General features: G+C 42.9%; 1 protein-coding gene and 1 pseudogene across 1 annotated transcript in view; one reads left to right on the top strand and one right to left on the bottom strand.

Annotated features, from left to right (window-relative positions):
• Positions 1–23,540, top strand: part of LOC103015206 (zinc finger protein OZF-like) — a 64,069-nt gene extending 40,529 nt beyond the window's left edge. The window contains exons 2-4 of the mRNA XM_028165911.2: positions 5,434–5,524; positions 14,026–14,152; positions 18,937–23,540. Of these exons, the coding sequence (XP_028021712.2) occupies positions 5,434–5,524; positions 14,026–14,152; positions 18,937–20,264 (1,546 nt within the window). The 3' untranslated portion in view covers positions 20,265–23,540. The remainder of the gene's footprint in view (positions 1–5,433; positions 5,525–14,025; positions 14,153–18,936) is intronic.
• Positions 7,854–9,136, bottom strand: LOC103014656 (CDKN2A-interacting protein-like; annotated as a pseudogene).
• Positions 23,541–23,774: the final 234 nt, after the last annotated feature.

Genomic DNA, 23,774 nt, shown 5'->3' with positions numbered 1-23,774 from the left:
GTCAGTGTAGTTAGCAGATCACCATGATGCAGGGCCTCACAGCCAAATCTGCTGGCAAGAAGGCTCATATTGATGACTTCGAGATCCTCCACACCATTGGTGAAGGCACCTTCGGTAAAGTGAAGTTGGCCCGGCACATTCTGACCGGGACACAGGTGGCTGTGAAGGTCATAAAGAAAAGGCGTCAGAGCTTCTCAAGTGTCCAGGCACTTTTCCGGGAAGTGTGCAGTCTGAAGGCTCTGAATCACCCCAATATTGTAAAACTGCTGGGGGTGATTGACACAGAGGAGACATTTTTCGTGGTGATGGAGTACCTCAGTGGGGGAAACATGTACCGCTATTTGAAGACCCATGGCCGTATGACAGAGGCGGAGGCCCGAGGCCCGTTCCAGCAGCTGGTCTCCGCCCTGCAGCACTGCCACCGGAGGGGCATCGTGCATTGGGACCTGAAGCCACTGAGCCTCCTCTTTGATTCCAACATGAATATCAAACTTACAGACTTTGGCCTCAGCAACAAGAGTGATGGCACTGTCCAACTGGACACGATCTGCGGCAGACACCCTTATGCTGCCCCGGAACTCTTGCTGGGGCAGAGCTACAGCGGCTCTGCGGTGGACGTGTGGAGCTTGGGAGTAATGCTGTACACCATGGTAACTGGGTCCCGGCCCTTTGTGGGAAAAGGCTTCCAGGAGCTGCGGAAGCAAATCCTACAAGGGCAATACCCCATCCCACCTTATCTGTCTTTGGAGATAAGGGATCTGTTACAAAAAATGATTGCCCTCAACCCCAGTGACAGAGGCACCTTACCTGACCTCATGAGCCATGCTTGGTTAAACATGGGCCAGAAGGAGCCACTCCAGCCACCCTGTGAAGAGGAACTGGAGGTGACAATGGTGAGGACTCCGGGCTTGACTTGCGACCAGATCCAGGACACTGGGACAGGCAGTGTGAGCTCCAAGAAACCCAAGGTGGAGGTCTCCATCATAACTCTGAAGCCCTTCTCTTGCGGGGACCTCTGTGGCAGTGAACTTGAGCCTTCTCCAAGCCCTGTGGTGTCCTCCCTGCAAACCAGGTGGCTCTACCACAGAAAAAATGTGCAGCTGCAGGAAGACCAGCAGGCAGGGCAGGAGACCGGTGAGTCTGCCTGTCCCCCACCCAGCCTGGAGGCGAGGACTGCCACCCCCAGCCCAGCCCCCCAGTGTGGCACTGGGACATCCACCTCCAGCAGCAGCAGGATTGGAGCCCCAGAGGGAAGCAGCTGCCCCCTGGGTGTGTCCAACACTGGAAGGTCCTCCCACGCTGGGCAGCCTGAGAGTGTGTCCTCATCCACTCTCTCTGGCCAGAGCCAGAAAAAGCAAGGGGTGGCTGGGAGAATCTGGAACTTTATTTTGAAACATCTTTGTTGCAAGCTGCCCAGCATGAGGCGTCATAATAAAGTGAGCCCATGTGAACCCCATGGATGACCGAGGCAGGAAGGTCAGGCCGCCGCGCTCCCTGGGGCCCGGTCCAGTGGAAGATGAGCGCGTTCTCTGCACGGCCTTCAGAAGCATCGTATCCAAGACCCTGGCCAGCTCAGAGGATGGTCCGGAGCAGCCCGGGCGACCGAAAGCGAGGCCACCGTGGCTGCAGGTCTGCCCCTCAACCCCCACCTGGGCGAAACTTCAGAGACTGGACTGTCATTCCTGGGGCACGTCTCCCCTCCCCTACTCTTCTGTCTTCCGTGTTGGTGGGGGAGGGGGATGGTTCTTGTTCCAGGAACTCCTTGGTTCTTCCAATTCTAGTTAATAAACTTGATGCTCCAGAGGGGAAAAAAAAAAAATTAAAAAAGAAAAATTTTTTAAAAAGTAAAGTAATCATTACTGACAGAAGTTATCACATACCTTAGTCCTCCAGTCTCAGACCCTGGGTTTTGTCCCTGAGTCTCTGGAACTGAGCAGTGTTGAGTTGGCCTCCTGGCTGAATAAGGAACAGAAAGGACAAGTTGTTCTGCAGGTGTCAGTATGAAATGGCCCATTCTCCCCAGGGAGAGTTTTGTATTTATTTATTTATTTATTTATTATTTATTTGTTTACTTATTATTTATTTTTGGCTGCGTTGGGTCTTCTTGCTGTGCGCAGGCTTTCTCTAGTTGCAGCGAGTGGGAGCTACTCTTTATTGTGGTGCGTGGGCTTCTCGTTGTGGTGGCTTCTCTTGCTGCAGAGCACAGGCTCTAGGAGCACGGGCTTCAGTAGTTGCGGCACGTGGGCTTCAGTAGTCGCGGCCCGTGGGCTCTAGAGCGCAGGCTCAGTAGTTGTGGCGCACGGGCTTAGTTGCTCTGCGGCATGTGGGATCTTCCTGGACCAGGGCTCGAACCCGTGTCCCCTGCATTGGCAGTCGGATTCTTAACCACTGCGCCAGCAGGGAAGTCCCAGAGTTTTGTATTTTTTATTCTAGTTTGTAATACAGAGACAAGTCAAGCTCTTGTTTTTTTAAACTGCTTAAATTAATACTAATTGCAGGAAATGTTCCACATCCAATGACTGCCCCACAGCTACCACTTGGAGACCCAAGTTCCCAACCACTGAATTGCTTGAGCCTCAGCAGCAGGACTTGTGAGCAACATGCTGGCAAAAACAATTTTTTATTAAAATCATTTTCTGCTTGTTAGGAGGAAACATCGTAGTTTCCAACATAACTGGTCCCCAAAGCTGTAAGCTTTTACCTGAAATCTGTAACAGCCAGTAACTTAAGGGGTTTCAAAGTACTGGGAAGCACCATTCCCTGACTGCCCCCCTACCCCCTGTCCCGCCTTTCGGGCTCTCGGGCTCAGACCTGGACTCCCCTCGCCCCGCCCCTCACCTTCAGCGCTCCGCCCAAGTCCCGCCTAGAAGCCTCGCCTCTTAAGTACGTCCCTCGTGCGCAGTTTCTTACGGAAGCGGAAGCGGAGACCTGAGAGTGAAGGTCGCGCAGCTGATCTTAAGTTTTCCCTTCTAGTGTTGAGTCTGTGCTGCGCGGACCCCCTTACTCCATCTTTAGGGTCTCCGAGGCTCTGCGGGCGTAACAGCCCAGCGCCCGCCGTCCGCCCCAGGTAAATCCAGAAGTCGCCGTTACAGGTCGAGTATTAATTTCTTTTGGGTTTGAAATTGCTGTGAGGTTGGTCCTTGCCCTTTGCTTTTCGGCCTTCGGTCCACTGAGACACCGCCTTTCGCGACATTTTCCTGCTTACAATTCTTGATTACTTCCGCCTGCGCCTTGTGAAGTCGCCTTTTGCGAGGTGGATTCGCGCGCCCCCAGCTTCGCTCTCTCTCCCCGCCCCCCAGAGGGCAGCGCCGGCCGCCCCGCTCCCGGCGAGGCCGCGTCCTCTCCCCGGTCCTGGGGTTCTGCAGAGCCCGCCCCTCTCCGGAGACCCCCTCCCTCCGTCCCAGCCCCTCTGTCCTCGCCTCCTCCTCAGGCCGGCCCTTCGGCTCCCCGGGCCTCCCCTTCCTAGTCAGCCCTTCCCCTCACCCGGCGTGGGGGGCGGGGAGTGACCTGGGCCAGCCGTGTGACACCCAGTGTTCTTCCGTCACAAGTTCATCTCGCTGGAAATTGTTCTCAAAGGGATAGTAAAATGAAATAGATTTAGCTCTTAAAGTAGCGGGTGGATAAAATAGAGAAGTGAATAAAGGAGTGTGATCTCCTGGGATTGGAGAGCAACGTGGGGACGGGGGCCCTGCGTCAGGTGTAGCAGGAGGGACAGCAGCGGTGAGAGCACGTCACGGGGCGGGGGGGAGGGGATAAAAGAGTTAGAAGTAAGGCCTTCGGAGCATCGTGGTCCTGGGAGAGAAACAGAGAGGACAGGTGTTGACTAGAAGAGCAGAGGAAGACAGAGCAGGAAGGAAGCATAGCCGTCTGGGGTGCCGTAGAGTCGGGGTGTAACAGGAATAGAAGGAGTGTAATCTGGAGGGCAGAGAGGGAGCAGAGATGGAGGAAGAAAGAGGCAGAAATACATGGATATTTAGGACAATCGGAAAAGTTGGGCGCAAAGCGCAACAAGAGGGGGAACGAGTTGCAGAGTAGTGGGGCAGGACAGGTGTGATGAAATAAATAGGAGGGCAGAAACAGCAGGAGAGTAGAGGGGAACAGAGAGAGAGAGGGAGATAGATAAAGAATGAAATAGAAACACTTAGTAGTCAGGTAGAGGGGGAAACGATACAGATGGGGGGTAAGTTCTTTGGATATGGACGATTAAGTTGTGATATTTTAATTTGTTGCTTTAGAATGTAAAACATTTAAAGTTTACTTATGTTATCCACCTCTGGCTAGATATCCAAGGGAAATGAAATCATTATAGCGAGGGAAATATTTGCACTGCAATGAACATTACTGTATTATTCACAACAGCCAAGATGTAGAAAGAACTAAAATGTCTGACAAATGAATGGATATAGAAAATTTATTTCAGCCATAAATTATGACATTATTATGACAGAAAAAGACAGATAGTATATGTGGAAAGTAGAAATGTCTTACTCATAGGGCCATAGAGTATAAAGGGTATTAGGAGGGGGTTGGATGGTGGGGTAAATGGGGAGATGTTTATCAGTGGTTACAAACGTTCAGTTGTAAAATGAAAAAGTACCACATGTATATCTAATGTACAGCATGCAGACTATAGTTAATCACACTGCGTTTCTATATACTTGGAGTTTGCTCTGAGCGTAACACTCAGGTGTTCTCACTGCACAGAAATAAAATGGTAATTGTAAGTTGATGGAAATGTAAACTACTTTATTGTGATAATTATTACACGGTGAATATACATCTATCAAATAATCACATTGTATGCCTCACATGTACACGGTCGTTTCTCATCAATTCTACCTCAGTTAAGCTGGGAAAGAAAAAGAAAGTGAGGGCTGTTCTGGCCTTGGCACTGCTGACTGGTGCTCAACCCAGGCTTCATGGTTGATCGGTGAGGCATTTTGCATATACATGTTTTGTACCCTCTGACCAGGGATTCTTCTTCAGATCGTCGGTGTGAGGCCAAAGCTCAATAATATTTAAAGTGCCCCCAATTAATTCTAATTTGGATCTGTCATTAGCATCTTGCCTCTGAGTACCCGCATTCCTGAGGGCTGAGATCTGGGCTGAGGCTGAGGGGGCTCTGCTCTGCGTGGGAATGGATCAAGGCCGGTCTGTGACCTGAAGGGGGTCGTCGGGTCCAGCTGAGGTGCCCACTGATGCTGTGTACGTGGGGGCCTCACCAGGAGGGGAGCCTGATCTGAAGGAAAGGGTGGGAAACTCCCGTGTTGGTCTCTGTGTGGGAGTTTACTGTCCTGAGCCCCTCCTGGGACAGTGGGCAGCAGGGGACTGTCTGTTCCACATGCTGAGGTCTTCCCTGTGTGTGTGTGGTGGTGACTCAGGAAGGGGCTGTGTTGATTCCAAGCATTAAACAGCCTGTTTTCCACTTCCAAGGTCAACCTCTAAAGACTCAACGTTGTCTGAGGAAGAAGCCCTGAAGAGGAGGAAGAGGAAAGAAAAGCAGTCAGGAATGGCTCTTTCTCAGGTAAAGTCATATTCTCAGTTGTTTCTTCTGTCTGTCCTTCCTGAAATGCCCTTCTTTGGACTCGCTAACCTCTGACTCTGAAGTGTCCTGCCTGACACCTGTACACTCACACCCACCCGGGTCCTTCCCTCAGGGCCTGTCATCTCCACTTAGATCCCGTCTCCCCATGACCCAGTGACCTGGAACTTGTGAAGAGGCTCCGCTGGGTGTAGTCCTGGGCAGGGCTTCACACCCACAGATTCAGGCAGAGTGTCAGTGCTATTGGGTGGGAGGGATTGTTTAGGGCCCCATCTGGATGGACTTTCCACTCTCTGTAAACCAGGATAAAGAAACTGCACATGAAAGTCAGTTATTAGGTGCACAATACCTGGTAAAATCTGGGAGTAGACCAACAAGGGGAAATTTGTTCTGACTTTTTCTAAGGCAATTGAAGCTAAATGAGTGAGTCACTGACTTCAGAATCTTAATGATGGGGAATGGAATGGAAAATTCAGAACCGGACATCAGTGATAGAGGGTGTTTTATTCCATCATCTATGTCAAACTGTGAAATCAGTCTAAATGTCTAAGAGGTGGAAATTCCTTAAATCACTTTCATCACCTTCATTCTTCAGATTTTGTATTTTCGCTGTGCTGGTTTTGTTCTTTGGCACAGAGAAATTTTTACGTTTGATGAAGGTAAGGTTTCCTCTTCATTGTTTATCACATAGGTATCCAGTTTCCCAGCACCATTTGTTTTGTTTTGCTATAAATTTTATTTATTTATTTATTTATTTATTTTTGGTTGCGTTGGGTCTTCATTGCTGCACGCAGGCGTCTCCCTAGTTGTGGCGAGCGGGGGCTACTCTTTGTTGCTGTGCACGGGCTTCTGTTGTTGTGGAGCACGGGCTCCAGGCATGTGGCACGCCAGCTCAGTAGTTGTGGCTCGTGGGCTCTAGAGCGCAGGCTCAGTAGTTGTGGCACACGGGCTTAGTTGCTCTGCAGCATGTGGGATCTTCCTGGACCAGGGCTCAAACCCATGTCCCCTGCATTGGCAGCCAGGTTCTTAACCACTGCGCCACCAGGGAAGCCCTCCCAGCACCATTTGTTAATGGCAGCTGTCTTTTTTCCACTGTGTAGTCTTAGTATCCTTAGTATCAGTAGATTTTAAATATACACAAAGGATCATTTCTGAGCCTTCTCTTCTGTTCCATTGGTTTATATATCTGTGTTTATGCCAGTACCACACCATCTTGATTACTTTATACTATGTTTTGAAAATTAAAGGGTGGCCTCCATCCTTCTTCTTATTCAAGAGTGTTTTGGCAATTTGCGGTCCCTTGAATTTCTATGATGTCTGGCCTGTGTTTTTTCTATTTCTGCAAGAGTTGCCATTGTAATTTTGATAATGGTTGCATTAACTATGTGGAACAGTTTGGGTCGTTTGTTTGGACATTTCAAGAGTTTTGAGACTTCCAGTCTATGAGTATAGATTTATTTGTATCTTTGGATTTCTTTTTTTGTTTAGTCTGAGGCAACGATTTTTCTCTTTTATTCTTTTTTTTTTTTAAATTTTTTAATTTTTATTTATTTATTTTTATTTTTGGCTGTGTTGGGTCTTCGTTTCTGTGCAAGGGCTTTCTGTAGTTGCGGCGAGCGGGGGCCACTCTTCATTGCGGTGCGCGGGCCTCTCACTATCGCGGCCTCTCTTGTTGGGGAGCACAGGCTCCAGACGCGCAGGCTCAGTAATTGTGGCTCACGGGCCCAGTTGCTCCGCGGCATGTGGGATCTTCCCAGACCAGGGCTCGAACCCGTGTCCCCTGCATTGGCAGGCAGATTCTCAACCACTGCGCCACCAGGGAAGCCCTCTCTTTTATTCTTTAACAGACATGTTCAACATTATGGACAACATTCTTAAAACCTTAAGCTTCACAGACTTTCAGACATTCAAATACTATGGTCTGCTTTTCTTTGACGTGAAGGATTATTCAGCTAGAAAAATAAAAGCATGGTAGACAATACATTTTCACCAAATTCAAAGTAGTACAAAAATTAAGACTACAGAACTACACATCGTACCTAATGTGTCGTTAAAAATAGAAGACAGTATTTTCTTCAGCAAATAAAACAGCATACTGGTATGCTGTTAATGCATAAACCGTTTAATGTATACTGTCATTCACAAATTATTACAACTTCCACTGTGTGAAGAGAACTAGAATGTAAATTTTCTGCAAAACTGGAAAAAAGCAATACAAAATTTGTGAAAGCCTGTGTTTCATATTATACAAAAGTAAGCAAGTTTTTCTCTTCAAATACCAGATATTGTATGCAGGGATATTTTGGACATATTACAGTAATTCTTGAGGATGTTTTAATGCTGGAGGTAAGTTTACAGGCCTTGACTCTTCATCGAGGAGGACTAAGTCTTTGATTTCACTGCCTCTGTATTTCCTTTTACATATTTTTACCACCGTCTTTTTCTTGAGAAATAAGTTCCAGGCTTCTCTTGATGCAACTGCTTTTGTGTTTTCTTTGCTTTTTCCACAGCCAGTGCCCAAATACACAGGCTTACATTTCAATTCACAAACAATACTTTCTTGAGAACTCTTATTTTGAGGCAGATCTGCCAGTTCTATTAGAGGGACAAGAGACACATCCAGTGTTGCTTTCAGAGCCTTGATAGCTGCATTTAGGAGCTCTCCATGATTCATGCTGGGACTGAAGTCACCAACGGCCACCAACTTCCATGCCACCATTCTGTACAGTCTATTGACAGAAGGCTGCTTCTGTTTCACATCTTCATTGGTTAACTTGCGACGAGAGAATCTGCCAGAACTCTCGCTCGATTGCCAAGTACTTTTAGAACGCAGCTGTGACGTGCTGGTCTGAGAACGACTTAGAAGCCAGCTGGGACACGCTTGCTATGGAAGTGCTTTTGGAAACCAGAGAGCCGCTGGTCTGGGAGCTGTTCTTGGAAGCTAACACTGATGCAGCTGCCTGCGAAGTGCTTTTGGAAGTCAGCATCGTGTTTGCTGAGGTGGTGCTCTTGGGAGTTAGTAAAGATGTGCCTGATGAGGAACTGTTTTTTAGAAACGGATGACGAAACACTAGCCTCTGAACTAGTTTTGGAAGTTAACCGCTTGAAGCTGTCTCTAGGTTTAGAATAGGTTCTAAGGTTTAGAATACAACAGTGGCAACTCTACTTCTGAGCTTCCTGAGGAGCCCAACAAGGGCACCTCAATCTCTGAGATGCTTTGAGAGTCTGAGACTGAAGAGCCTTCCAAAGCCCTCTTTTTCGGTGATCCACTTTGTTCTCTGGAATCAGTGGATTGGGTCACGTGACTGTTCACACTGGATTTCAACAACGAAGAAACAGAGGATGCTGAATCATGTTTATCTGGAGCTTCTGGTTCAGAAATTTTTCCAGACCCTACCGTTGTTACCAGAGAGGGAATGCTGCTGCTGCTTTGGCTGGAAACAGATCGCTCTCCTTCACTTGTGGAGCTATTCTGACTCAGGGTACCAGAGCTCCGTATCATTTCTTTTTAGATTCCGCATATAAGTGATATCATACGATATTTCTTTCTCCGTCTGACTTACTTCAGTTAGTATGACAATCTCTAGGTCTATCCATGTTGCTGCAAATGGCATTAATTCATTCTTTTTAATGGCTGAGTAATATTCCATTGTATATATGTACCACATTTTCTTTTTTTTTTTTTTTTTTTTTAAAGGATTTTCTTATTTATTTATTTATTTATTTATTTATTTATTTTTGGCTGTGTTGGGTCTTCGGTTCGTGCGAGGGCTTTCTCCAGTTGCGGCAAGTGGGGGCCACTCTTCATCGCGGTGCGGGGACCGCTCTTCATCGCGGTGCGCGGGCCTTTTCTCTGTCGCGGCCCCTCCCGTCGCGGGGCACAGGCTCCAGACGCGCAGGCTCAGCAATTGTGGCTCACGGGCCCAGCTGCTCCGTGGCATGTGGGATCTTCCCAGACCAGGGCTCGAACCCGTGTCCCCTGCATTAGCAGGCAGATTCTCAACCACTGCGCCACCAGGGAAGCCCTCCACATTTTCTTAATTTTATTTTATTATTTATTTTTGGCTGCCTTGGGTCTTTGTTGCTGCACGCGGGCTTTCTCTAGGTGCGGTGAGTGGGGACTACTCTTCATTGCAGTGCGCGGGCTTCTCATTGCGGTGGCTTCTCTTGTTGCGGAGCACGGGCTCTAGGCGCACAGGCTTCAGTAGTTGTGGCACGTGAGCTCAGTAGTTGTGGCTCGCGGGCTTTAGAGCGCAGCCTCAGTAGTTGTGGCGCAAGGGCTTAGTTGCCCCGTGGCATGTGGGATCTTCCCAGACCAGGGCTCGAACCCGTGTCCCCTGCATTGGCAGGCGGATTCTTAACTGTTGCGCCACCAGGGAAGCCCCGTACCACATCTTCTTTATCCATTATTCTGTTGATGGATATTTAGGTTGCTTCCGTGCCTTGGCTCTTGTGAACAGTGCTGCAGTGAACCCTGGGGTGCATGTATCCTTTTGGACCATGTTTTTCTCTGGATATATACCCAGGAGTGGGAATGCAGTGTCATATGATAGCTCTATTTTTGTTTTTTTTTAAGGGACCTCCATAGTCTTCTCCACAATGGCTCTACCAATTTACATTCCCACCAGCAGTGCAGGAGGGTCCCCTTCTCTCCACACCCTCTCCAGCATTTATTGTTTGTGGGTTTTTTGATGGTAGCCATTTTGACTGGTGTGAGGTGATAGCTCATTGTAGTTTTGATTTGTATTTCTTTAATAATTAGTGATGTTGAACAACTTAGCAATTGTTTACTGAAGTATTCTTTTTTTTAACATCTTTATTGGAGTATAATTGCTTTACAATGGTGTGTTAGTTTCTGCTGTATAACAAAGTGAATCAGCTATACATATATCCCTATATGAAGTATTGTTGATTTACAGTGTTTGCTTAGTTTTGTGTGTACAACAAAATGACTCAATTTTATATATATTCTTTTTCAGATCCTTTCCCCTTATAGGTTATTACAAAATACTGAGTATGGTTCCGTGTGCTATATAGTAGGTCCTTGTTGGCTATCTATTTTATACAAAATAGTGTGTATGTGTTAATACCAAATCCTAATTTATGCCCCTCCCTTCTGCTTTGGTCACCCCTAACTTTCTTTACTATGTCTGTGGGTCTATTTCTGTTTCATATATAAGTTCAATTGTATCTTCTTTCCTTCAGTTTCACATATAAGTGATATATTTGTCTTTCTCTGTCTGGCTTACTTCACTTAGTATGATAATCTCTTGGTCCATCCATTTTGCTGCAAATGGCATTATTTCATTTGTTTTTATGGCTGAGTAATATTCCATTGTGTGTGTGTATATATATGTATATATGTGTGTGTATGTATATATATATATATATATATATATATATATATATATATACACACACACACATATACACCACATCTTCTTTATCCATTCATCTGTTGATGGACATTTAGGTTGCTTACATGTCTTGGGTATTGTAAATAGTGCTGCAGTGAACATTGGGGTGCATGTATCTTTTCGAATTATGGTTTTCTCCAGATATATGCCCAGGAGTGGGTTTGCAGGATCTGAATCTTTCTTATTTAACTAACTCTTTTGTTCTGCCAAAGTTGGATTCAGTTTGTTCTCTTTCTGCTTCATTGAGATGTAAAAAATTCTTGAGTGGAGATCTTTTCCCTTTTTGTTGTAACGGTGTAGCCGTGTAGATTTCTCTTTTATTATAGCCTTCAAGTAAAATGGAGGTGTTGAAGTGTCATATTGTTACTGTGCTGCTGTTTCCGTCTTTTTTTTTTTTTTTAATTAATTTATTTTTGGCTGTGTTGGGTCTTCGTTGCTGCGCGTGGGCTTTCTCTAGTTGCGGCAAGCAGGGGCTACTCTTTGTTGCGGTGTGTGGGCTTCTCACTGCGGTGGCTTCTCTTGTTGCGGAGCATGGGCTCTAGGCGTGCGGGCTTCAGTTGTGGCACACGGGCTCAGTAGTTGTGGCTTGCAGGCTCTAGAGCACAGGCTCGGTAGTTGTGGCGCACGGGCTTAGTTGCTCCGCGGCATGTGGGATCTTCTCGGACCAGGGCTCAAACCCGTGTCCCCTGCATTGGCAGGCGGATTCTTAACCACTGCGCCAGCAGGGAAGTCCCTGTTTTCCTCTTGATTTCTGTTAACGTTTGCTTCATTTGGGGGGAAGCTCTAATGTATACATATATTTATAACTGTTACATCTTCTTGGTGAATGGACTCGTTTAAGATTGTATAATATCCTTTGTGCCTTCTGTCAGTTTTTGCCTTTGCTTTGTGTGCTATAATATACTCACCCCTTGCTCTCTTTAGCATGGAATATCTTTTTCCTTTCTTTCACCTTTAGCTTTTCCGTCTCATCTGGTGTGTGAATGTTCACATTTCCAGCTGTCTGACACACTCTCTCTGTGTCTCTTACACCTGGTCTTCGTTTTTCCTCCTGTTTCTTCCTCCAGTGGTCCCCGCTCAGGCACACTGAGCAGTGGTGAAAGGCTGGTGCCCTGGCCGGCCCCCTTCCTTCCACTGTAATTACAGAGGATACGTGTCAAGTGTTTACTTTTCATGACGTTTGGTGAAATGTTCTTGCTTAATAACAATATATTTTTTCCATACGCTTTTTTTGTCATGATTTTTAATTCTCCAAGAAGTTTTTAACTTTACCACTGTGATAATTTTCTTAATCTGTGAAAATAGTATATAACACTAAACTTCTCTAGGGCTTCCCTGGTGGTGCAGTGGTTGAGAATCCGCCTGCTAATGCAGGGGACACGGGTTCGAGCCCTGGTCCGGGAAGATCCCACATGCCGCGGAGCAACTAGGCCCGTGAGCCACAACTACTGAGCCTGCGCGTCTGGAGCCTGTGCTCCGCAACAAGAGAGGCCGCGACAGTGAGAGGCCCGCGCACCGCGATGGAGAGTGGCCCCCGCTTGCCGCAATTAGAGAAAGCCCTCGGACAGAAACGAAGACCCAACACAGCCACAAATAAAAATAAATAAATAAATTAATTAAAAAAAAAAATAAACTTCTCTAATTTTGTGTCAGTGTTTTATTAGTGGAAAACAAAAAAACCAATGATAAAAAACATTGTCCTGAAATATGTAAAGAGATAAGTCTTCTCATTCCAGTTGATTTAGTGTTGACGTGTGTGATGGGTGCCGTGGATGTGCAAGCCATTCATTTAGATAGAAGACATGATTTCAAAAGTATATATCGTTTTGCAGTTGAAATTATATCTTCAATATATTCCGTGGCCTTGGTGGTGGGATGAATTGGGTGATTGGGATTGATATATATACGTTAATATGTATAAAATGGATAACTAATTAAAAAAAAAAGACGTATTTAAGTAATAGAAGACATGAAGAGATGAAACAGATTTGAATCCTTGTTTTAATGATTTAAGGTACATATACATAAGCAAGTGTCTGCAATCCAAAGTAAAAGTAATAAATGCCCTAACCAAGGAATAAAAAAATATATATGTGTATGTATATATATATATATTCCGTGGCCTTGAATTTTTTCTACACCATCATGTTAATGGTTTAAATAGTAGTAAGATTGCTAACATTTTATGTGTATGTGCTTGTGTGCCCACATCTGTAATGACCTTTCATGCTATTCCATGTCATTCACCTTGGATGTCTTTCAAGCTTTACTCAGGGATCTGTCAATGTACTTTTTTTTTTTTTTTTAAACATCTTTATTGGAGTATAATTGCTTTACAGTGGTGTGTTAGCTTCTGCTTTATAACAGTGTCAGTGTACTTTTAATGCTCTCCTTTACTTAACTGATTTTTAAGCTTCAATTCCAGGGCTCAACCACGTGAGTTCAGGTGCTTGCTGTGTCATTGCTTAGCTTCTTGACTTGGTTCGAGTTTCTCTTGGTATCTCTGACACAGTTTTCTGCTGTGTAAGATGGGAACATATCTTTCTCAAATGAGTTGTTATATTGATAAGAAGTTCGTGCTTGTAAAGTACTTATTTTGAGTAATGTTTTGTCTATAGGAAGTATTCAAACACTTTTAGTCATTGCTGTTTCTGTCATTATCATAATTGAAGATTTTGAGTTTTCTTTAAAGCCATTGTGGACTTTGTCATCTCTGAAGCCACCACTCATAGTGTAACTTATTTAAATATTGAATATCACTCAGTGTTTAGAACGTAGTATCTGACACTTCTGCATAGACAACCTGTTGTTTAGTATTATTTATATATGTTTTATGGATTCTCCACAAAGATGACAAATCCATATTTATTGGATGATATGATAATCTCTTATGAAAAAGCATAAGAATTTAAAATAAGGGACACAGTATTTGCTTCAAATACCTTAACACAGATCTTTCAGAACATATACTTGAACCAAATCGATCCTTACCCCTCTCTCATCTTTCCATTTTGTATGAAGATAACTCTTCTCGTGACCCGTTGTTGAAATGTATTTTCATTTCAGGAATGGTTGACCTTCAAGGATGTGGTCATTGAGTTCTCTCAGGAGGAGTGGGAATGCCTGGACCCTGGTCAGAGGGCCTTGTACAGGGACGTGATGTTGGAGACCTGCAGGAACCTGCTCTCCCTGGGTGAGGATAACTTCCCTCTAGAAGTTGGGATCTGCCCTTGCGTGTTTTGCATTTTTCCCTTGTGTGCTTCTTGGGAGGCCCTGTTTTCGTTATGTGATCTGAAAGCCCTGTTGACACAGACATGATGCAGCATCACGAGTTTAAACTGACCCTTTCTTCAGATGATCTGCCCGTTTCATGTTACATCAGGGGTTGTTCAAGAGCTTAATTATGTATAAAGCTCAATGGCAAACTTTTAAAAGATATCCGATTTCTTGTCTTATGCCCTGTGGCTTTGACTGACTATTTCTTGGAAGAGTGTTAAGATACATGTATTACACTGTTCCCGATGCATTTAGAAGGAGGAGGTGGATGAACTTGTGAAATATTTTTCCTGACCCACCTGTAATGTCCTCATTCCTCAGCTGAACAAAGAGCTGTGATTTTGGAAAAACCACACCAATTTACATTTCTTTGTTCTGATAAGCAGAAATTTCTTTTTCTGATCTGAACATTATCTCCATTTTTGGAGCAAGAGGAAGAGCCCAGGGCTCTGGTGAGTGGTGCGAAAACAGCAAAAAAACACAAATGGGTGGGAATGTATCAAAAGTGTGAACACAGGTGGGATCTCAGGGCAGAGAGGAAGCCACAACATTAATAGTGCTTGGGAAACTCTTCTCATGGTGGAGAGTTCTTTGGGAAAACCAAAGTTTCTTTCTTAAACTCTCAGAGGAGACTTTTCTTCTACCCGAGTTATCACTCTATCCTTCCAAATGTAAAATGTATTCTTTCACCCTCCAGTGGTGCTGCAGCTTCTATAGAGACAAAGGCAAGGTCTCTATCAAGATCCACAACACTCATCATCTGGCTCCTGTGAACTGGTTGTTGCTTGACTTTGAGGAGCATAATGCGGGCTGTGTTATTGGGTTGTCTTGCCCCCTCTTCTCTCTTTATGGACTTGATTCTGTTGGATGCTCAGTTCTTAGTCCATATAGATCAAAGCTGATGCTTCTAGTGTCTAACCCCTGACCCTATCCTGGTTTCATGTCTGTTGTATTTGGAAGATATAATCAGAAGATGGAAAATACTGGCTGCTATTTAATTTTTTTTTTTTTTTTTTTTTTTTGGCTGCATTGGGTCTTCGTCGCTGTGCGTGGGCTTTCTCTAGTTGCGGCAAGCGGGGGCTACTCTGTTGTGGTGCGTGGACTTCTCATTGCGGTGGCTTCTCTTGTTATGGAGCACGGGCTCTGGGTGCATGGGCTTCAGTAGCTGTGGCACGTGGGCTCAGTAGTTGTGGCGCACGGGCTTAGTTGCTCCGTGGCATGTGGGATCTTTCTGGCCCAGGGCTCGAACACGTGTCCCCTGCATTGGCAGGCGGATTATTAACCACTGCACCACCAGGGAAGTCCCTGCTATTTGATTTTATCTGGCACCCCAGAACGTGTATGGAGCTGTCCAGCCCCTGTCTTCCTGTTTAGATCTGTCAGCCATTTCTTCTGTTCTGCTTTTGCCACACATTTCAGGGGTGTGTGGAATAGCCAGGTGCATTGGATCTTCTGTGATTTTTATTTAGGAAAACTGTAAGGACAGTGGACAGAGAGATCCTCTTTTTGATCCTAAATCCAGCAAGGGGAACATACATGAATCTTTCAGGCTCTTAGCTTGGCGTCCCTGGGTCGAGCAAATGGTCCCATCTCAAGATCTTATAATATCTGACTCCCATATATTGTATTTTTTTTGCTCCTGTACTGCTCTATCTAGTCTGGGAATGTAGACTCTTCCTGACTTTACTTTCTCCTTAGTTTGTATAAGTTTTCCTCTTAAACTTGATTTTGAAGTATGTAGTCCTAGAGTCTGAAATCATATCCAGTTTCTTTGCTGTGGTAATCCACCTATGTTTAATGGGCAGCTTCTAGTGGATTCTCTGTAGAGTGGGTTTACTGGGTAACAGAAAATTTTTGAAGGAGAATACTTTCCCTCATATGCTGTAATATTTTCCCATTACATACAAAATCACCACTTGAAGCTACTTAGTAGAGTGGTCAGCATGTTCTGAGGTACAAGACAGAAAGTGTCTGAAGACCTTGACCTGTAAGTCTTTCCAGTTTCTTTTTCTGGCTTTGACCAGTGTCACAAAAGCCTGTGTGAAGGGCACCGTGACAGTGTTGTTCACATGTACTAATGTCCATCCCCTTTGAGCCTCAGTAAGTGGTATAGCAGTTTCTCCGAACAACAGTATTGTCCAAGTTCACATCCTCTTATTTGTGAGGCTGTTGACTGAACTGTTGTTCATGCCATGCCACGTGTGCCATCACCTGTGTGCCGTTGTTCTTTCTGCCTTCACACATAATTTTGAAGCAACTTAATGAGAGACCTTATGAAGTAGAATGGTACCTTCAGTGATAACCCATCATTTGTTCAAGGCACTGCAACTTTCATTTTGTATATTTTTATGTGTTATAAATGACTGTCTTTTATTTTTATCATTAGGTTTCTGTTTTTTGTTCCTCTTCGTTTTTGTTTTTTATTTGCAATATGTGGGATGGTTGGTTGAGAAAGCCCCCCACCCCATGGTGGAATTGGTGATCAGTTCCTTTTAGAGTTCTTTATGTAGTCTTTTTTTTTTTTTAATTTATTTATTTTTGGCTGCGTTGGGTCTTCGTTGCTGTGCATGGGCTTTCTCTAGTTGCGGTGAGAGGGGGCTACTCTTCATTGTGGTGCGCAGGCTTCTCATTGCAGTGGCTTCTCTTGTTGCAGAGCACGGGCTCTAGGCATGCAGGCTTCAGTTGTTGTGGCGCATGGGCTTAGTTGCTCTGCGGCATGTGGGATCTTAGTTCCTGGACCAGGGCTCGAACTGGTGTCCCCTACATTGGCAGGCGGATTCTTAACCACTGTGCCACAAGGGAAGTCCCGAGATCACTTATCAAAGAAAAATATATTATTTTTGGTTGAGAACAAATTCTAACTGGAGAATATAGGGTGTCAGTTGTCAAGTTGGAAGTAGCACAAATCTTATTTTCTCTGCAAGATACTTTGGCTCTGAATGTCACTACATCACTGGAAAATGGCAGGATAGCTTCCAGGCATTTGGCAATGGAGAGTCTCCTTGTCACAAACTATAGTTGGAATTTTGGGGTCTTTCTTTTTTTAAAAAAAAAAAAAATTTATTTATTAAATAAATATTCTTGATGTTAGACTATTATTGAATATATGATTTACAAATATTTTGTATTATACCATACATTGTTTTTTCACTCTGCTGAGTATGGTTTAGTGCACAGTAGTTAATAGTTATGATGTAGTCCAATTTATCTGTTTTTAGTTTGTTGGCCTGAGCTTTTGCTGTTATATCTGATAAATCATTGGTGAATCCAATGTTAAGAATCTTTTTTTGTAAATTTACTTGTAGGAGTTTTATTCACTAGGGACTTAGGTTTAGATCTTTGAAGCATTTTGAGTTAATACAATAATGGTCCAACTAAATTCTTCTGCATGTGGATATCCAGTTTTCTCAAGCCCTTTTGTTCCATAGACTGCCCTTCCCCCATTATGTGGTCTTGACAACCTTGCGGAACATCATTTGACCTTATACACGAAAGTTTTTTTCTGAATCTCTTGTGTTCCACAGGTCCCTCTGTTTTTATGCCAGTACCATACTGCTTTGATTAGTGTAGCTTTGGAAAAAGTTTTGAAATAAAGAAATGTGAATTGTCTGACTTTGTTTTCAAGCTTGTTTTTGCTATTCATTGTCTCCTGAAATTCCACAGGAATTGTAGGATTGATTCATCTGTTTCTTCAGCAAAGCGGTATTGGGATTTGGGATTACACTAGGGATTATTTTGAATATCCTGATAACTTTGGCTATTTTGACATCTTGACAATATCAACTTCAAATCCATGAACTTGGGGTATCTTTGCATTTATTTGTGTCTTCTCTAATATGTTTCAGAAGTCTTTATTTTGCAGTAGTTATAAATCCTTCCCTTCTTGTATAATGTTACGTTTAAGTATGCTTTTTTTTTGATTCTATTGTAAATTGAATTGCTTTGATTGTTCATTTTTAATGTTTAGAAACCCAGTTGGTTTTTGCATGTTGATGTTGTATCTAGTAATTTTTTTGAAATCTTTCATTATTTCTATAAGTTTTTTTTACTTATTAATGTTGCAGAATGCCTGTTGTGGGTATGTCATTTTGTAGAAGATATTTAGAAAAATGTTTTGTTTTCATAAAATCTGTCCTATTGAATTCTTTTTCTCTATGGTATATATGTTTTATAATTCTAAACAGCGACATATTATTAGATAAGCTTGTTTTGGATTTTTTAGCATTACAGTATATTGTGTGTTCATTAACGTTTATTTATGTACACCAGGTATGCAGAATATATCTATAGTATAATGTATTTTTCTCAGTTAGAGACAGCAGTATGTTTACTGTTAATTGGTACGTGCTTTGGAGTCATGGTGGAAAAATTGCGTTCTTTTGAGAGCTGACATCAGTTTTTCCTGTATGAGTGTTTTTGTCATAGAGGGTTTGCAAGTAGTCTCCTCTAAAATCAATTTGAATTATATTTTATAACTCTTTTTTTAGTAAACAATTCTATTGCTTTAGTGTTTCTAATAATTTTAAGATCATAGTTGGGAAATTTCAAAATTTTTAAAAAATGAAAAAAAATTTAAAAAATGCATAGTTGGGAAGTTTTACAACTGTGTTTGGTATAAGTATTACTCTTGGTATAATATCATATATTCAACATGAAACAGTTAATTTTGAACTTATCCCTATGGCTCTTTATGTCTTGTAGATATCTGTCCAATACATGTGGTCAAGCAATTACAACCCAAAGGGAACAGTGATCCAGGAGAAGTATTTCAAAGAGTGATCTTGGGAAGATCTAAAAGTCGTGAAATCAAACATTTTTACCTCACGGAAATCCAGGAAAATATGTATGACTTTGAGTGTCATTGGAGAGATGATGAAAGAAATTACAAAGGAATGCCTATAACCCATAATGGAAATCTCACTGATAGGATAGATCCACATGGTAGAAGGGATGCAGGAATCAAGCCCATTAGAAATAGGCTTGGATTAAACTTTCAGGGTAAACTGCAGGTATTTCAAACTGACAGGTTAATTTCTGAATGTAATGAAGTTGAGAGGTCCATCGACAATAGTTTCTCATTTTCACCACTTCAAAGAATTCCTCCTAGTGTCCAAACTAACGTTTCTAATGTATATGGGAATGATTTTATGCATCCTTTAGTACTGACACAAGATCAGAAAACACACAGGGAAAGAGATTTTAAATGTACTGAGTGTGGGAAAACCTTTAGTCATGGCTCAATTGTCAGGAAGCATCAGATAATCTATTCAGAAGAGATATTACATAAATGTGATGTATGTGTCAAGGGCTTTAGTACAAATTCACACCTTGCAGTTCATGAGAGCATTCATACGGGAAAGAAATCTTACAAGTGTAGTGAGTGCGGCAAGGTCTTCAGTCAAAAAACAGCCCTTGCAAATCATCAGAGAATTCATACTGGGGAGAAACCTTTCAAATGTAACGAGTGTGGCAAAACTTTTAATCGCTACTCAAACCTCAGTAGGCATAAGATAATTCATACAGGAAAGAAATTATATAAATGTGATGTATGTGGCAGTGTCTTTAGTCGAAAATCAAACCTTGCAGATCATCGGAGAGTTCATACTGGAGAGAAACCTTACAGATGTAACGAGTGCGGCAAGCTGTTCAGTTACAGTTCACACCTCTCAACTCATCAGAGGATTCACACCGGAGAGAAACCTTACAAATGTAATGAGTGCGGCAAGGTCTTCAGTGAAAAGGCAACTCTTGCAAAGCATCAGAGAATTCATACTGGAGAGAAACCTTACACATGTAATGAGTGTAGAAAGGCCTTTAGTCAAAAAGCACATCTTCAACTTCACTGGAGAGTTCATACCGGAGAGAAACCTTTCAGATGTGATGAGTGTGGCAAGGTCTTCAGTCGAAATTCACACCTTACAAGTCATCAGAGAGTACATATCGTAGAGAGACCTTTCAAATGTTTTGAGTGTGGAAGAGCCTTTACTGAGGTCTCAACCCTCACTAAACATCAGAAAATCCATACCTGAGAGAAATTGTGTAAGTGTGATATATGTGGGAAGGTCTTTAAATCTCAAAGTAGAAAAGAAACTCTACAAATATCACGAGTGTGGCAAAGCTTTTATGTGTGTAAGCCTCACTTAGGATCAGATAATTCATACTGGAGTGTTATATTACAAATGCAATGAGTGTCTCAAAGTGTTTAGTCAAAATGCTTACCTTATGATCCATGACAGAATTCATATTGGAAGGAACGGTGAGAAATGTAATGAGTGTGGTAAGTTCTTAAGTGTGCTTTCAGGCCTAACTTGCCATCAGCTGACGTATACTGGTGAGAGCCCTTAAAAATATAATGAAGGTTGTAATGCTTTTAGCAGCTGTTCACATCTTAGGCTTCCTGAGAATATTCATACTGGATAGAGCCCAGATACATGTATTTAATGTGGTCAGGCCGTTGATAATGCATTCTGGAAAGAATCCTCACCAGTGCCGTGAATGTGAGAAATCTGTTCTCATGGCTCACATCACACCAATAATCAGGTAGTCTGCACTGGACAGAATGTTACAAATGTACTGAATTTTGCAAAGCTTTTAGGTTGTGCCTTAAACTCAGGGATCATCAAATACTTCATTCTTTAAAATGCAATGAATATGTCAAAATTTAATATATTGCTTACTCGTACTTAAATACCAGAATATTTATCTTGGAGAGAAACCGCACAAATGTAACGTGTGTGGCAGGGATTTTACCCAAACATCACAGTATGTTTTACCCAGCATACTGGAGCGATAACTCCCAAATGCAATGGGTGTGCAAAACCTTTACGTTGAGTTCAAGTATTAGGGAGCAGCAGAGAGTCCATATTGAAGAGAAGCCATGGAAATGTGAATCGAGGCTTTATCCAGGCCTCCCATGCACTGAACTTTAGAATACACATCTTTAAGAGAAACCACAGAAAGCAATATGCGTGCTAAGGCTTGTAACTGAAGAACAAAACTGTGGAACACAGGATTTATGTTGGAGAACAAGATTTCAAATGTTATGAATGTTGTAAATATGGATACATCCAGTAAGTTTGGTGTAATGAGAGAATTCATACAGGTTATAAAGTGTATACGTGGAAAACTCTTCATAAATCAGTGCATTCTCAGCGTTTAACAAAAAAACTCAACGTTTGGGGGAATTCTTACAAATGTAATGAATTTGTTGAGTTTTTTCAGCAGTTTTTTCAACAGACCACACATCAGAGAATGCATACTCGGAATAAACAAGTCTTTAGTTGTCTGAGGTTAACCTAAGATATTATATACTGCAGAATCATTACAAGTCACAGTGTGTTAAAAGATGATGTATTTGTGAGAGGGAGAAGAGCATGTGTTGAAATGGCCCATTGTCTTCAGTGTATAAATAGTCAGTTATTCGGGTTTTCGTGAAGAGGCTACATTCATATTTACGCCTTTCAACCTGAAGTTTGAAGTAACACGGAAGAACAAATCTGAGTCCATATCGGACCTGTTTCTTTTACTTTAACCTTTGTATTCTGTTGCTTTCGGTAGAAGTGAATCAGTAAAGGGATGTTGCCTGTAAGCTTAAGTTATACATCATGGGCCATCTCTGGGAACCCTGACTTCCTTGTAATGAGCATTAAAGTAAAATACCTTTTTTAGCTCCCAGGAAACATCCTGACAAGGCCCTCCTGTGAATGCCTTCAGGAAGGAAGAAATTCACACAACCCCTCCGGAATGTCAACAAAAAAATCAATCAGTCAATCTAAGAAAGAAATGGAAAATTTTATTCAAGCCAAATTTGAGGATGATAACCTGGGAGGAGTGTCTGAGAAAGCTCAGAACTATTCTGCCCATTAGAAATCAAGGCACAGGGCTTTCCTGGTGGCGCAGTGGTTAAGAATCCGCCTGCCAGTGCAGGGGACACGGGTTCGAGCCTTGGTCCGGGAAGATCCCACATGCCGCGGAGCAACTAAGCCCGTGCGCCACAACTACTGAGCCTGCGAGCCACAACTACTGAGCTCGTATGGCGCAACTACTGAAGCCCGCGCACCGCAACAAGCGAAGCCACTGCAATGAGAAGCCCGCGCACCTCAACAGAGACCCAGTGCGGCCAAAAATAAATAAAAAATTAAAAAAGAAAAAGAAATCAAGGCACAGTTACATAAGTTTTCTAAGACAGCAGTACAACACATGACATATTATTGACAGTTCACATAATCCAGATCTAAGCGTCATCGCAGTGGGTCGTGTGACCCTTACAAATCAAGAAGGAATGCTATCATTTAAGGAGTTTTCCTGTTGATGCTAGGAGAATGTTGCTTTTTATGATTGAGTATGTATTCTGCTGATGGGGGAGGTTTGCTTGATACATAATGCAAATACACAGTTCATAGTGGGAGGAGAGAGGAGGCCAAAGGGCCGAGAGGAATTAATGTTTAAATATTCCTGTCTTGCCATAATAGTTGAATTTTATTTCACAGGAGTCTGACCTGAACCAGGACTTTACTCCCTCCGCTTTTACTATAAAGAGCCTGATTTCTGTCTCAGGACATGTGACTCTTTGCGTTGCTAGTCCCCCGTTTTCTCGGTCTGCTGGATTTCAGAATAACGTCACTATTCCTTGCCCCCAAAAGTAGTCTATTTTTTGGCCTGTTGTGCAGCGAGCCGTAAGAGCTTGGCCTCGGTGACAAGATAATCTTATCTCTTCATTACAGGCCTTTGTTGATGGTCTCTGGGAAGAATCAGTAACATGAGGGGGCCAACTTCATTAGGTGTGGTTCATGCACATCCATGTTCCCTGGAAAAACAAGGACCCTGAATTATCAAATTCAATACCATGTGGATTAGCAACAGGGAGAGGCAGAGAATAATGTAAAACTGTGACTTGACTCATCATGGTGATGTTCAGGGTGCCCTTCCATAGATAAGCCAGTGTGGGTATAGTGCAGAATGCTCTACCAGCTGACCATGAACAAAGCAGGAAGGACATGCAGGGACTGGGCTTTTTGTGGGAGGAGAGTGACAGGTTATTAGGGACTGATTATGTGGTAGGAACAATGCACAAGAAAACTTAATCACTTTATCTATTGCATGAGCGTATGTGTTGTCTCCATCTCTGACCAAGAAAGAAGTAGTCTAATTTTTGGATATTGAAGACAGCAGTTATCTTCAGAGTGAAATTTAATCAGAAGCACCAGAAGTATATGTATGTTTATGATTCACGTTTTAATTCCTGCCATTACATTTTGCTACCGTTTTATTGAGAATGTACCATAGGTCTCCTGTTTTAAGTAATAAAATTTAATCATCTTTTAAATCCTGGATGCATTATGTTCCTTTTACCAATACAGTTTTATCCCGCCTCAGTACTTTATAACAGAAGCTAGGAGTGCACTATTAGGTTCTCAGTGTTAAAAGAATAACAGTTTCTTCCCAATATGGGATCAAATAACATACAAGTTGGAGATTATAAACTCATAAATTGTACTTGAGTTATTCTCTCCACTCTGTCCCAGAATATTCAGATGGCT

The sequence above is a fragment of the Balaenoptera acutorostrata genome, chromosome 19 (assembly GCF_949987535.1).
Source record: "Balaenoptera acutorostrata chromosome 19, mBalAcu1.1, whole genome shotgun sequence".
NCBI lineage: Eukaryota > Metazoa > Chordata > Mammalia > Artiodactyla > Balaenopteridae > Balaenoptera > Balaenoptera acutorostrata.
The sequence above is the reverse complement of the archived record's forward strand: the minus strand, read 5'-3'. Positions and strand labels throughout refer to the sequence as shown.